Source organism: Nycticebus coucang, chromosome 10 (assembly GCF_027406575.1).
Source record: "Nycticebus coucang isolate mNycCou1 chromosome 10, mNycCou1.pri, whole genome shotgun sequence".
NCBI classification, from domain to species: Eukaryota; Metazoa; Chordata; class Mammalia; order Primates; family Lorisidae; genus Nycticebus; species Nycticebus coucang.
This window is the reverse complement of record NC_069789.1, coordinates 117,487,474-117,503,875: the sequence shown is the minus strand read 5'-3', so window position 1 is coordinate 117,503,875 and position 16,402 is coordinate 117,487,474. Positions and strand designations below refer to the sequence as shown.

The window sequence follows — 16,402 nt, the reverse complement described above, 5'->3', positions numbered from 1 at the left end:
GACACACAATTGTGGAAATAGCTAAACTTAAAGTTCAGTGTGTGAATTAAAAGGAAAATTCCAAGAAGGTATGGAATCATGGACCTGAGGCAGTTTGATGCTTTAAGAAAGGCTTCCCGATTAAAATGCATTCATGCTGAGGCCGTTGGGGATTGGACGGAGGTGGGCAGAGGAAGGGGATGGGCAGTAAAGTGTCTCAGGCGGAAGCAGCATCCAGTGTTCCCACGTTACTTTCTCTTCTCTCCAGGATGCCACTAATAGGCCACTGGTATCCTAGAGAAAAGATGGTCTCCTCACCCTTCCTTGTCCTGAGCATCTGAATGCTCAGCCCTCTGCTGAATGCATGGAATAACCCTTCAGATGTTTGAAGAGAAAGTAAAGAAGAATATGGGGAAAAAAACGTGAATCTTGGGAAGGGGCAACCTGAAGCAGGGCAATGAAGACCAGGGAGCTCATCCCACTCTTCCTGACTCTTCTCAAGGCTAAATTTTGACTGAGAAGGGGGAATGGAGACACAAAGAAATGGAGGGAAGTCAGAGGAAGGGAAGGTGGTGGTGAGAGGGTGTGCACTGAAGACTAAAATGAAGGTTACCCGTTTCAGATCTTATAACTCAGCATCAGGAAGTTTTCCCTCTCATGGATACCCAGCAATGAACATGGTCAAACCATGACTCATATGGCACTGCATGGGGAGAGACAGAGAAAGGGATAATTAATTCAATTTATTAATGTCACTCCCCACTTGCTTTATTAAGATACATAATTGAGAACAAAACTTGTATATAAGTTGGTAGTAATTCTTACTGGCTCCTTGTAATTTTGGAAACAAAAACATATATTTTTACTATAGCCAAAAGTGAGAGTTTGCAGGCCAATTTTGGAAAGTTTTTAAGCAGAATACAAAATGAAAAGATTTTTTAAGATGAAAAACTAGAGAAATATAAATAAATGAAGTGTATACTTTAGGTAATTATATTGGATTAATGCTAACTTCCAAATTTTGGTAAAGTACCATTGTTAATCAACTTGCTAACTTTATGAGAAGTTGGAGATGGAAATATGAAAACTGTACAATTTTTGCAAGTGTGAAATAAAACTAATATTTTGAAATAACAAAAGAAACTTGTGTATATTTATAGCTTACAATGGTATGTTTTGATTTATGCATGCATTGTGCAGTGATATCATCATCTCTCATAATTACTGTATTTTGAGATGAGGAACATTTCAGATCTATTCACTTAGCAATTTTTACATATATAAAACAACATTATTTTTTTTTTTGAGACAGAGCCTCAGTATGTCACCACTGGTAGTGTCATGGTGTCACAGCTCACAGCAACCTCCAACTCTTGGGCTTAAGCGATTTTCTTGCCTCAGCCTCCCAAGTAGCTGGGACTACAGGGGACCACCACAATGCCCGGCTATGTTTTTGTTGTATTTGTCATTGTTGTTTGGCAGACCCAGGCTGGGCTCGAACCCTCCACCTCCAGTGCATGTGGCTGGCGCTCTAGCCACTTGAGCTACAGGCACTGAGCCTATAACATAGTATTATTATTATTATTATTTTTTATTGTTGGGGATTCATTGAGGGTACAATAAGCCAGTTACACTGATTGCAATTGTTAGGTAAAGTACCTCTTGCAATCATGTCTTGCCCCCATAAAGTGTAACATAGTATTATTAACTATAGTCAACATGCTGTACTATAGCACTCTGGAATCATTCGCCTTGTCTAACTGAAACTTAGTACACTTTTACCAACATCGCCCTGATCCCACCACCCCAAGTATATATATTTGTGTATACTGAGTTATATATGTATATATGCACTTCAATATATATAGAAACAGTCTTGATACACATAAGAATCTCCCACGAATGCATTTCTTGTCTTCAACCATTACTGGTGCATTGTTATTATTATTATTTTTATATAGAAGATGATATTTAGAATATATAGAGAATATTATTATTTTTATATAGAACTGTTATTATTATTATTTTGTATTATTTTGTCCAAGGGGCTCACTGGGGATAGTTCCAGAAGCAGTGTGTCCTGATGTATTATTTTGAATACACCTTATTTCATCTGTTTCCCCTTTACTTCAAACTGCTTTAATTTAGAAAACTCCTACACATCACCACATTTCATCTTTACATACTTCAGTGTATCTCTACAGACTAACAAGTCACTGTCAATTACATTTTCACACCAACCCCCCTTCCCTACCCACACACAGTATTTCTTTACTAGCTTCTAATACAGAATTGGTGTTCAGTTTTCCTAGATTATCTCATAAATGTCTTTTTCCTATTTGGCTTCTTTAAACTGAGGTCCAATAAGATCCAAATATAGCCTTTGGTTGACATTAGATTGACATTTGCTGATGCCAAGCAAGCGACACCTGTAACCACCTGTGTAAAGATAAAAAGTAGCAGGGCAATGCCTGCCACCAAGAGCAGGAGTCCCAGGACCTCAGCCTACTCCATGGTTTGCAGGTGTCAGAGTGCCCAATAAAAATACAAGTCACATAGACACTAGATGGAGCAATGCTTTATTCACATTGAGATGTGACAGAACAAGATCAGCTTCAGTAGTGAGCACTGGGCAATCAGAGATGGCTCCAGGCAAATCCTGTTTCCTGGAATCTATTTTCCTTTTCTTGCAGATGGTCTCAAGCTGGGGTGCACTGACCATAGCTCAGTGTAACCTTGAACTGCCAGTCTCAAGCCATCTTCCCATCTCAGCCTCCCACTACAGGTGGGCACAACCACGCCTGGCTAATATTGAAAAAAAAAATTATTATTATTATTTTTTAGAGATGAGGATCTCACTCTGTTACCCAGGCTGTTATTAAACTTCTGGTCTCAAGCCATCTTCCTGGCTTGGTTTCCCAAATTGGTGGAATTAAGAGGCATGGGCCATCACATCTTGCCCCCTTCTTTGATAAAAATTATCAAATGTTTCTAATTTTTATAAGGTTATAAGTAATATCTATTGGGTTTGTGTTTTATGGCAGTGCTATTGGTGGAGTTTTAGATATGGAAGTCCTAATTCTAGCAGTTTCATGATTATAGCTCCATCCATGCTTTCCATTTCTTAATGGGCCAATTGTGGTAAATCAAATGTGTCTAATGGGTGGTGCCTGTGGCTCAAAGAGTAGGGCACCGGCCCCATATACCAGAGGTGCACGTTCAAACCTGGCACCAGCCAAAAACTGTAATAAAAAAATTTTTTTTTTCAAATGTGTCTAGAAAATGAATTATTTGTGTCATGTAAATTTTGTTTTTAATTTAATCTTTGCTCTCTCACCATTATTTACTTCCCTCATCTTTTTTTATGTGTTTTTGTTCATTTTTTTGTCTTCTAAGGTCAAACGTATAATGCATAAATGTTGCGTTTTCATTATTTCTCACTTCACACATTTAAGGCTGTAAGGTTACCATCAAGGACTGATCTGCCTGCATTTCATAATTTTCTTTTATATTTTATTAAATCATAGCTGTGTACATTAATGCAATCGTGGGGCACGATGCACTGGTTTTATATACAATTTGAAATAATTTCATCAACCTGGTTAACATAGCCTTCATGACATTTTCTTAGTTATTGTGTTAAGACATTTATATTCTACATTTAGTAAGTTTCACATGTACCCTTGTAAGATGCACCGTAGGTATGGTCCCACAATTTACCCTCCTTCTACCCATCCTCCCCACTCCCTTTCCCCTTTCCCCATATTCTTAGGTTATAATTGGGTTATAGCTTTCACATGAAAGCTATAAATTAGTTTCATAGTAGGGCTGAATATATTGGATACTTTTTCTTCCATTCTTGTAAACATGAAAGAGGTAAAGTCTCCATCTTTCTTTAAGGCTGCATAATATTCCATGATGTACATATGTCACAATTTATTAATCCATTTGTGGCTTGATGGGCACTTGGGCTTCTTCCATGATTTAGCAATTATGAATTGGGCTGCAATGAACATTCTGGAACAAATATCTTTGTCTCATAATGTGATTTTTGGTCTTCTGGATATATACCCTGTAGAGCAATTGGAGGATCAAATAGCATGTCTATTTTTAGATCTCTAAGTGTTCTCCAAACATCTTTTCAAAAGGAATGTATGACTTTTTATATTTAATCTTTTTATAATCACTAAATTCAGAACTAAAAACAACCTGCTCTCATTCATTCTAGAATATGAATTACTTAGAAATGTTTTTCTAACTACCTATATAATTTAAAACTATCTTTCATTTTTTGGTGCATAAGTTTACTGCATTATAATTAGAACATGTAGTGTGCATGATGTTGATTTTAATTATGGTATTTATTTAGACTAGTTCTTCTTATATTACATAGTCCATTTTGGTAGTTGATCAATGTGTACTTTATTATATGCATATTATTCAATTGCAATATGAAGATGCCTCCATATGTCATTAAACTTTAATGGCAATTTTTTTTTTATGAGATAGAGTCTCACTATGTCACCCTGGGTAGAGAGCCGTGGCATCATGGTGCACAGCAACCTCAAACTCTTGGGCTAAAGCAATTCTCTTCTCTCAGCCTCCCAACTAGCTGGGACTACAGGCGCCTGCCACGACACCCAGCTGTTTTTTTTTTTTATTTTTATTGTAGTTGTCATTGTTGTTTAGCAGGCCTGGGCCAGGTTCAAACCTGCCAGCCTGAGTGTATGTGGCTGGCACCATAACCACTGTGCTGTGGGCACTGAGCCACACTACTATAACTCCTATCTCTCTCTTTCTGTTTTTTTCTTCTTTCCGTCAATCTTTACTTTTACCCTCTTTTATTTTTTCTTTTCTCTTTTTCTATCTTTTCTCCATTGTTCCTCTGCGCTCTTCTCTTCCTGATGATTTTTACCAAAAGGGCACTTCTATGCCTAAGCACAGAAACAAGATAATTTAAAGGGAAGGAAGAAGTGAAAGGAAGAAGTAGCAGAAGGATTCAGACAAGATGAAAGCATTTACGGGAAGACACCAACAGAACAATCCTGGCAACATGGAAAACCAGAGCAGAACACCCCGCCAAGGGATCATGAGGTATTAGGTAGCTAACACAGAGAATTCCAACATTAAAGAAAAGTTATAAATGACAGAGGCAATTTAAAATAAGGATGGTAAAAACGATGAAGGAAATTTCTGAGAAAGTGGGAAATAACCAAAAGAAATCCAAAACAAGAACCAAGTAAGGGATGAAAGATATAAAGACTAGAGAAGAGATATAGTGGAGCTTAAGGAATTGAAGCAGTGAATAATGGAACTTAAAGATCCAGTAAAAAATATCAACAAGAGATTAGACCATGGAGAAGAAAGAATCTCAGAGCTAGAGCATACAGGTCATGAGCTAACACAGGCAGTTAAAGAGGCAGAAAAGGAAGGAAAGAAAGCAGAACATTTGCTCAGAGAATTATGGGACTTCACAAAATGTTCAAATGTACAAATTATAGGCATCCCAGAAGGGGAAAAAGAACAGCCCAGAGGAAAGGAAGCCCTACTGGAGGATATCAAAAGTGAAAATTTCACAAGCATCACCAAAGATTCTGACACACTCATTTCAGAGGGATATGGAACACCAGGTCATTTCAACTCAAACAGAGCTTCTCCAAGGCACATTGTCATGAACCTGTCAAAAGTCAACAGAAAAGAGAAAATTGTACAAGTAGCTAGGAGTAAGCACCAATTGACCTACAGGGGCAGATCAATGAGGGTGATGGCAAACTTCAATTGACACTTTTCCAGGCTAAAGAGAATGGTCATCTGCCTTTAGCCTTTTTAAACAAAACAATTTTCAGCTCAGAATTCTATATCCTGCTAAGCTAAGCTTTAAAATTGATGGAGAAAAAAAATCCTTTAGTTATATGCAAACATTTAGGAAATTTGCCACAACAAGACCAGCTCTGCAGGAAATACCTAGACTTATTCTCCACACTGAATATCACAATGGACAACCAGCAAAGTAAACACCCCAAAACTAAAAAACAAAACCTAGATGCCACAATGATGCAAAAGGTATAAGTAAGCAATAGGCTCACACAAAATAAGATGAACAGAATGCCTCCATACTCAACAGTTGTCTTAATAAATGTTAATGGCTTGAATTCCACACTGAAGATGCATAGGCTAGCTGAATGGATAAAAAAGCACAAGTCCTCCACATGCTGTCTCCTGGAAACACATCCATGAAGGACAAACAAGACTCAGGGTGAAGGGATGAAAAACAATATTTAAGCCAAATAGAAATCAAAACACAGGAGGGATCTCAATCCTATTTTCAGACTCAAGTGAATTTAAAGTAACTGAAGTCAAAAAATATAAAGACAAACACTTCATACTGGTCAAGGGAATAGCAAACATGAAAGCATTTCAATTGTAAGTATTTATGTACCTAATTTCAATGGTCCCTGATTTATGAAACAGATCTTAATTGGTCTAAGTAATATGAAATCCTACAACACCATAATTGTAGGGGACTTTACTACCCCTCGTACAGAGCTGGACAGAACCACTAGACATAAACTAAGCAAAGATACAAGGGACTTAAATGCAGACCTAGAACAATTATGCTTAATAGACATATACAGAACACTTCATCCCAAAGCTAAGGAATATATGTTCTTCTCATAAGCACATGGAACATTCTCCAAAATAGATCATATCCTAGGACACAAATCAAATCTCAATAACCTCAAAAGACTTTCAGATTACAAGGCAATAAAGGTGAAAGTCAGCTCCAATAAAAATTTTCATCCCCACACAAAAGCATGGAAACTAAACAAGCTAAACAACCTCATGCTGAATGAATAAGCAACAACAACAGAGACCAAGCTACAAAAACCTGTGGGACACTGCAAAAGTAGTCCTAGGATGGAAATTTATCCTATTAGTTGGATATATTTCAAAACTATTAAGAATCGAATATGAATATCTCGCCACAACAAATAAGTAAGCAAGGAGATAGTTATGTTTAATCAGTTAGATGTAAGAATTCCACATTGTTTATCAAATCAGCACATTGTACCCATAAATGCATTAATGTACACAGTTAGGATTTAATAAAGGAAAAAATATAAAAAATGGCTAAAATGAGGCTGTATTAGAATAGAGATATGTGGGGCTGTCTGTGGCTCAGAGGGCCGGATCAATACACCCAGGGTGTCGAGTTCAAACCTGGCCCAAGCCAAACAGCAATAAAAAATAGCTGGGTGTTGTGGCAGGTGCCTGTAGTCCCAGCAACTTAGGAGGCTGAGGCAAGAGAATCACCTAAACCCAAGAGCTGGAGGTTTCTTGGAGCTGTGACACCACAGCACTCTACCAAGGGCGACAAATTGAGACTCTGTCTCTTAAAAAAAAAAGCAGATATATTAGCTAATAATTAAATGAATGTTAAATAAATAATTAATTAAAAAGAAGTATACCTGAAACACAGAAAGAGAGGATATCAACAACTAATGAATCATCTTAAAGAAATGGAAAGGGAAGAGCAATCCAATCCCAAACCTAGCAGAAGAGAAGAAATCACCAAAATTAAGCCAGAAATAAATGAAGCCGAAAACAAAAGAATCATTCTTCAAAAAGATAAATAAAATCAACAAATCATTGGCCAGATTAACTAGAAACAGAAAAGTAAAATCTTTAATATCCTAAATCAGAAACAAAAAGGGAGAAATAACAACTGATACCATACAGATACAAGAGATTATCTCTGACTATTACAAAAAACTCTATACCCAGAAATTCAGCAATGTAGAGGAAATGGACCAATACCAGGAATTACGCCATCTTCCTAGATTTAACTAGGAAGAAATAGATCTCTTAAGCAGATATATCAAGCACTGAGATTGAAGAAATAATAAAAAAGCTTCCAACACATAAAAGCCTTTGACCAGTTGGCTTCACACCAGAATCCTATCACATTTTCAAAGATGAGCTTGGACCTATACTGCAGAAACTATTCCAAAACATTGAGAGGTAAGGAACTTTCCCCAACACGTTCAATGAAGCAAACATCATCCTGATTCCAAAACCATGAAAGGATCCAACTAAAAAGGAGAGCTACAGACCAATTTCAGTACTCAACAAAATCTTAACTGATAGATTGAAAATACACATTTAAAAAATTATACATTACAAGTAAGTAAGCTTCATCCCAGGGATGCAGGGCTGGTTTAACATATGCAAATCCATATATGTAACTCACCATATCAATAGAAACAAAAAAGGCCATATGATTATTTCAATAGTTGCAAAAAAGCATTTGATGAAATCCATTATCCTTTTATAAATAAGAACACTTAAGAATATAGCCATAGGTGGCACATTTCTGAAGCCAATTGAAGGTATCTTCGACAAACCCACAGCTAATATTATGCTGAATTGGGTAAAACCAAAAGCATTTCCATTTAGAAGGGGAACAAGACAAGGATGTTCACTATTGCTACTACTATTCAACATAGTTCTGCAAATTCTAGCTAATACAATCAAGCAGGAGCAGCATATAAAAGGCATCAAAATGGGGGCAGAGGAGGTCAAACCACCACTCTTTGCTGCTGACAAGATCCCATTCTTAGAAAACTCTGAGGACTCAACCACAAAACTCCTGGATGACATCAAGAAATACAATAATGTCTCAGGGTATAAAATCAATATTCACAAATCAGTAGCCTTTGTATATGCCAGTCACAGTAATGTTGAGAACCAAATCAAGGACACAATTCCCTTCACAGTAGCTTCCAACAAAATGAAATACTAAGAGAAGAAGTGAAGGATCTTTACAAAGAGAATTATGAAACCCTAAGAAAAGAAATAGCAGAAGACATTAACAATGGAAGAACATACCATGCTCTTGGCTGGGAAGAATCAACATTGTCAAAATGTCTTTTCTACCCAATGTAATCTGTAGGTTCAATGAAATCCCCATTAAAATACAAACATTAAACATTAAAGTACTGGAAAAAATAGTACTTTGTTTTGTATGGAACCAGAAAATACTCCATATAGTCAAAGCTTTTCTTAGTAAAAAGACAAAGTCGGAAGCATCATCCTACCAGACTTCAGGCTATGTTACAAGTCTACAGTAATCAAAACAACATGGTATTGGCACAAAAATAGATACACAGACATATGGAACACAATAAAAATCCAAGAGATGGAACCAGTCTCTAGTTGACATCTGATCTTCGATAAACCAAACAAAAGCATACACTGGAGAAAAGAACCCTACTCAACAAATGATGCTGGGAGAACTGCATAACCACGTGTAAAAGACTGAAACTGGAACCACAATTTTCACCACTTACAAAAAGTGACTCCAGATGGACAAAAGACTTAAATCTAAGACATGAAATGATAAAAGTCCTAGAAGAAAGTATGAGAAAAACTGTTGATGATGTTGGACTCCAGACAGATTTTATGACTAAGACCACAGCAGCAATCACAACGACAAAAATAAACAAATGGGTCTTAATTAAGCTGAAAAGCTTCTGCACAGCTAAAGTCACAACAAGTGAAGCAAAAGACAACCTTTGGAATGGGAAAATATATTTGCATGTTATGAATCTGACGAAAGGTTGATAACTACAATGTACAGAGAACTCAAATTAATCAAGAACAAAAAAGAGTAAACAATTCAATCTATCACTGGGCAAGAGATATGAACAGAACCATCTATGAGGAAGACAGACAAATGGCTAACAAATATTTGAATAATGCTCATCATCTCTAATCATCAGAGAACTGCAAATCAAAACCACCCTGAGATATCACCTAACCCCAGAGAGAATAGTCCCCATCACAACGTCTCAAAGCTGCAGATGCTGGCATGGATGTGGAGAGAGAGAAACACTTTTATGCTGTTGGTGAGACTGCAAACTAATACCAGCTATTTGGAAGCAAGTATGGAGAATCCTGAAAGAACTCAAATTAGACCTCCCACTTGATTCTGCAATCCCATTACTGGGCATCTACTCAGAAGAAAAAGTTCATTTTATCCTAAGGACATTTCCACTAGATTGTTTTTCTGCAGCTCAATTACAATCACCAAAATGTGGAAACAAGCTAAATGCCCACCAACCCAGCGCTGACGGTTTATCAGGGACATCCGAGGGGCTGGCTAGAGTTCTGCTCCCACTTAGGATAGTAGGTGGACTTTGCAGATTTGGGTTCCAGCGGTGACAGAGCGTTGTAGCCCTGGGCTGGTGAGATGTGGATACAAAGTGGGTGTCAGGTGAGTTCGGAGAACGGACTCCGCGCGCTCCCTAGCATCCTTATTTTGCAGCACCCCCACATTTTCCTTCCACCAACCATTCAAGACATTGCTCCACTGACTTTGGTTTCTTAATCCAAATGATTGAATTCCAGAAAAAATAAGTGGATACAATAACATCTTTGGGATTTCTCACGACATAAATCACCTTCAAGGAAAAATAGGAAAAAGAAAAATGAATACATTTATTTTTTACTCCTTTGGATCTTCATAAAACCAGAGAAAAATGTAATTCTTAGACAATGTTTAATAAAAATTATTGGATTTTTACCAATAAATTACTTGTGGCATTCACTAATTAAATATAAAATTCAAATTTCCTATGAAGTACTTAGTGTTTCAGTAATGTGACAATGGAAGAGGAAAGCATTGTTTATCCCCCTGGGGTATATTGGCATACTCACAATGGGAAGCAACTAGAGGGTTTTAAAATCTGGGTGGTAGTTCATGGTGTACAGAGGGTGCCGTAAACTGTATGTACATTTGAACAAAGAAGAAAATTGTACTAAAATTGTAATCCTCGGAGTGGAGCAAGATGGCAGACAGGAAGGACCTTTAGCTCAGCTCTCCTAGTACAACAGGTGAGAGTTAGTGGGCAAGATCATTCCCAGCATGGAACATTGGTGTGGAGAGGCAGTTCAGGGTGTGCAAGGAGGTGGTGGATTGCTGGAGTTGGAGTGTAATCTGGATCTGCAGAGAATACAGGGAAAACTTCTGCCTCGGGTTGCAGCAGCTGTGGGCAGCAACCGGCCCCACCACAGAGGATTGCAGTTCCCATTTTGTGTGGAAACTAGGTAATGTGTGGAAAGATTGGTGAAGTGTGGACTCCTAAGCGGAATTATGCAGCCATAGTGGGGTGCCATCTGGTACAGCACCACTGTGGTTAGGCAGTGGGAGAGATACTCAGATGGGAAACATCCTGGAGCTCAAGAGATGGAATTTGGAAGATGATGGTCACTGCAGGCACTTTTCTGCCCAGGCCAGCTGTAGCGAATTGAGTCTCACCCACAGACAGTCATCCTACACTTGGAACTGGCCCAGGATATCCCACACTTCATGGGAACTGTTGCAGGGAGAATTTGAGAAACCTGCCTGTGAAGATTTTTTGAGATGGGGGAATCATCAGTTTGGCAGGGTCTAGGCCCCAAGCAGGTAATCAGGAAACACCGAGAACAATTTAAGCCTGGGAACCACTCACGGTGCCATCTGGTGTCCAGAAAGTATATTGCAACATAAATATATTCCTACTAAATTCTATCCCTATGTCATATATATAGTCATATATATATATATATATATATTTTAATTATATTTAATATAATTTTATTGTCTTTTTTATCTTTGCTCATTCATCTTTCTTTTTTTCCTTTTTCTTTTAGGAGTTATTGTTAATTTTTTTTTTTTAGACAGAGTCTCACTATGTTGCCCTTGGTGGAGTGCTGTGGCATCACAGCTCACAGCAACCTCTCTCTTGGGCTGAGTGGTTCTCTTGCCTCAGCTTCCCAGGTGGCTGGGGCTGTAGGCACCCCCCACAGTACCCGGTGGCTTTTTGGTTGTGGTTGTCATTGTTGTTTGGCGGGCCTGAGCTGGGTTGGAGCCTGCCAGCTCTGGTGTGTATGGCTGGTTCCCTGGAGGCTGGGCTATGGGCACCAAGCCCTCCCCTTCCTCTTACAGTTGCTGAGATTGCTTACATCCAGCTATTCAAGTTTTCTTCTGTTTTTGTTTTTCTCTTTTTTTGTGTGTCTGGGTGTTTGTGCGTCTGATTGCTTTTTGTTTGTTTGTTTGTTCATTTTGTTTCAACATGCCTTGTGTTTTGCTAAAACTTCAGGTTGGTATTTTCCCTAACTCCAATTTTTACATTCAACAAGAGCAAAGGGGAGTGGAAGATGATAGCCAACTGAAGCCAGCTTTCAACAGAAGCTCCCACCCAGAGGGAGAGATAACAGCCAGAAAGAAACCAACAAAGCTGAAGTGGGGAGAGCCTAGCTGAGAGAATAGATTGATAATTGCATGTCTTCTCTGCTGAGGCAAGCTGCAATTCCAAGGAAACAAACTTCAGATACAGAACCCACCCCAAAGAGGATGTGTGTCTGTCCCCTCCCCCAAGAGAGTTGCTTGCTTGCTTGCTGTGAGATCTCTACTAGTGAGTGGTGAACTGAGGTCCTCTTCTCTCACCCCATGGGAGTAAGTTTCTGGAAGCTGGGACTCCTTCTCCAGAGAGTCTGTGCTGTGAGCCTGAGCATTGATTGTCTTGTTTGGCATGAAGGTTGAAAAAATATTTTCACTGCCACTTTGAACTCCCAGTCCACCCTTCCCCCTGGCCTGGCTGTCTAGAAGCCCAACCCCTGCAAAGACCAGAACACTCACAGTTCTTTGTTAAGACTGCACATTGCACATTGCATGGTCTGAAGTAGTGCAGCTATAATGCACCTGTGAATCCAGTAACAATGTGGAAAGACATGGGGGGAAGGTGGCTGACTTGGCTCTGAGAAAGAGCAACTCATCAGTGGGCGGAGGCTTGGGTCTCCATACGATGGTTGGAGGCTTCAGGAACCGCTGAGATGTGGGAATCCAAGTGGAGAGACCTCCCTCCTAGCAGCAGCATTAATAGAGTGATCCCACCAGGGTCAAATTTCGGACAGACACCTCCCAAATTCTGTGCACGGCTGGAGGGAGGCAGATCTTGCATTGCAGGGATACCAGAGAAGCAGAGTGGGGCAGAGGCACAGTCTCTGAGGGCAAAAAACATTAGCTACTTTGTTAAGCTCTGGTTTGGAAGGAGCTCAGGTGGAACACTCCCAGTTTCCATTGAACAACTGAGGTAATCAGACTTCAACTCCCCTAGCCAGCTGGTAGCAGGGTGTGGCATTGATGAGGCATTGACTTCCCTCTGACTCTAGCAGGCCCAAATCCCTGGCACATTTGCTCATTGGAGGGAACTGGGCCACAGGCCCATGGGGCTACCAGTGCCTGGGTGTGATGGAGGTGCAAGGTGGGGAAGGAGGCACCAGCCCTGCTGGACTATTTTGCTAGGTGGGCCTTTCTGACTCCATAGAGCACTGGAGTGAGTTACACTTGAGCTGCAAGTGGACCCCCACTGCATAGATGCTGAAGACCTATTGAACTCTCCCACCTGATTGGTGTTTGTGTTGACCGGGACAATTGGTTTGGAACTGTTGACCTTGGCCGATAACCTTGGGACCCATCAAGGTTGTACCCTGGTTGTGTTGTTGTGGGAGTGTGGGATTCTCCCCTTCCAGTTGTCACCTGTGGGGATGTGGGGTGTCTTAGTTGCATATATATCTCCACAGCTGAAATTTAGCCCAAAGCCCCTGATTCACTAGGATTGGACAGAGACTAGCTGAATACAGGTCAGAGCCATCTAGCCCCACCACACCAAGCAGATTCCCCAGAGTTTCAGGCTGTAGTACCAAATGAGACCTTTGTAAAGCTTAAGGGAAAAGCCACAATCACCAGTCCCAGTTCTTTGGTAAAGGGGTGGTTAATTACAACTCCATGATACCACAATTCAATTTTACCTTGCCAGCTTCTCTAGCCAAATGGTGAAAAATAATCATGGAGCGGAATCAGCGGACAAACTCTGGCAACATGAATAATCAGAGTAGATCAACTCCCCCAAGGAATGACAAAGGAGACACAACAGAAGATCCCATTCATAAACAAATGGCTGAGATGTCAGAAATCAAATTCAGAATTTGGATTGCAAATAAGATGAACAGAATGGAGGTAAAGATGGAGTTAGAAATTCAAGGAGCAATTCAAAAGTTATCTTGGCCCTAAATCAAGGCCAGCAGTTTGCTGAAGCTGTTGGTTTCAAGCAGAAGCCTAAAGAATTATCTTTCTATGGTCTGTTGGCCATTTCAGAACTTTGGAAATGTAATGGTCAATTAATTAGAAAGAAACAGTATGAGTCATTGGTGATAGATGTAAGTTAGTGTGTATTTGTAGACTTAATACTGGGGTTCCAAGATATCCATAAAATATTATTATATTTATCTCAAGAGGATATTTAAGTTATTCATTAGAATTATAATGCTGTTAAATCTTAATTATAGCTTCCTAAAATTACTGTGGGTTTTTACTCAAAATAAAAATATAATTCTACAGTAAAAAAAAAATTAAAATTAAAAAAGAATTCAATGAATTCAAAGACAAATTCACCAAAGATTTTGACACATTGAGGCAAGAAATGGCAGCCCTAAAAGATCCAAGAAATACAGTAGAATCCCTCAGCAACAGAATGAAGCAGGCAAAAGAAAGGATTTCTGACACTGAAGCTTTTGAACTCTCTGAAATGCTCAAAGAGGAAGAGAAGGGGAGAGCAAAAATGGATCATTCCCTGAGACAATTGTGGGACCACTCCACAAGAGCAAACATTTGCCTCATAGGAATCCCTGAAGGAGAAGAGGATGGTCTGAAAGGCACAGATACTCTACTCCAAGAGATAATTGAGGAGAACTTCCCAAGCATGGCAAGAGATAATGAAATTCAGATAGCAGACAGTTTCAGAACCCCAGCATGACTCAACCTAAATGAAGCATCTTCTAGACACATTGTAATTAGCTTTGCCAAAGTTAATATGAAGGAGAAAATCCTGCAAGCAGCCAGATATAAGAAAATCATAACCTACAAGGGGAAGAATATTAGAGTGACTGCAGATCTCTCTGTTGAAACTTTTCAAGCTAGAAGAGGATGATCATCGACCTACAATCTCTGAAATCAAAACAACTTTCATCCCAGGATCTTGTATCCAGCCAAATTGAGCTTCATTTATGATGGAGAAGTTAAATACTTTAATGACATACACACGTTGAAGAAATTTTCCATAACCAAACCAGCTCTTCAGGCTATCCTGAGACCCATCTTCCATAATGACCAGCACAATGCTCTACCATCAAAGTAAACCCACTCTGAAATTCTTGACCAAAACCCAATTTCCATAGCGGTGAAAAGATTCAAAATGTGCACTGGACTTTGAAAAAACTTGACACCCCAAATACTACCAGGCTTATCAATATTCTCAATTAATGTGAACAGCTTAAACTGTCCTCTTAACAGGCACAGGTTGGCTGACTGGATACAAAAACTCAGGCCAGATATCTGCTGCATACAAGCATCTCATCTTACCTTAAAGGATATAGCCTCAGGGTTAAGGGATGGGCATCTGTAATCCAGGCAAATGGATCCAGAAAAAAGCATGGGTGGCAATTTTATTTGCAGATACACTAGGCTTTAAACAAACAAAAGTAAGGAAAGACAAGGATGATTACTTCACATTTGTTAAGAGAAACACTCAACATGATGAGATGTGAATTATTAACATTCATGTGCCCAATCAGAATACCCCTCAATTTATAAGGGAGACCCTAACAGACATGAGCAATTTAATATCAACCATAATAGCTGGAGATTTTAACACCTCTTTGGCAGTGTTGGATACATCCACCAATAAGAAACTAAGCAAAGAAATTTTGGACTAAAACTTCACCATACAACAATCGAATTTAACAGACATCTACAGAATATTTCATCCTAACAAAACTGAATACACATTCTTCTCATCATCTCATGGAACATCCTCCAAAATGGATCACATCTTAGATCCCTAGTATCTTCAGCAAATTTAAAAGTATAGAAATTATTCCTTGTATTTTCTCAGATCATCACACAATAAAAGTTGAACTCACTAATAACAGGTATCTGCATACTCATACAAAGACATGGAAACTAAGTAAGCTTATGCTGAATGATAGCTGGGTCAAAGATGAGATTAAGAAGGAAATTGTCAAATTTTTGGAATAAAACAATAATGAAGACACGATTTATCAGAACCTATGGGATACTGCAAAGGCAGGCTTAAGAGGGAAATTTATAGCGTTGCAAGCCTTCCTCAAGATAATGGAAAGAGAGGAAGTCAATAAACTTATTAAGACATCTTAAGCAACTGTAAAAGGAAGAAAATTTCAACCTCAAACCCAGGAGAAGAAAAGAAATAAATTACAGTAGAATTAAGTGAAATTGAAAACAAAAGAATTATCCAAAAGATCAATGAATCAAAATTTGGTGTTTTGAAAAATTCAACAAAAT

At 38.9% G+C, this 16,402-nt stretch overlaps 2 protein-coding genes and 1 non-coding gene across 7 annotated transcripts in view; 1 reads left to right on the top strand and 2 right to left on the bottom strand.

Moving 5' to 3' along the window:
- The window catches only part of LOC128595776 (sulfotransferase 2A1-like), a 370,742-nt gene that overhangs the window by 69,079 nt on the left and 285,261 nt on the right, over positions 1 to 16,402 (bottom strand). For 4 of the 5 annotated variants that reach the window (XM_053604738.1, XM_053604735.1, XM_053604734.1 and 1 more), the window contains one exon: positions 593 to 682. The exons of the other annotated variant lie outside the window; for it this stretch is intronic. The gene's annotated coding sequence lies outside the window, so the exon portion shown is untranslated. The remainder of the gene's footprint in view (positions 1 to 592; positions 683 to 16,402) is intronic. 5 annotated transcript variants of the gene reach the window in all.
- Positions 9,969 to 16,402, bottom strand: part of LOC128596568 (sulfotransferase 2A8-like) — a 210,618-nt gene continuing 204,184 nt past the window's right edge. Inside the window, exon 4 of the mRNA XM_053606146.1 lies at positions 9,969 to 10,442. Coding sequence (XP_053462121.1) covers positions 10,366 to 10,442 — 77 coding nt within the window. The 3' untranslated portion in view covers positions 9,969 to 10,365. The remainder of the gene's footprint in view (positions 10,443 to 16,402) is intronic.
- On the top strand, positions 14,086 to 14,222 carry LOC128597987 (small nucleolar RNA SNORA2/SNORA34 family). The gene has a single exon (XR_008383516.1). It is a non-coding gene; the product is annotated as a small nucleolar RNA SNORA2/SNORA34 family (small nucleolar RNA).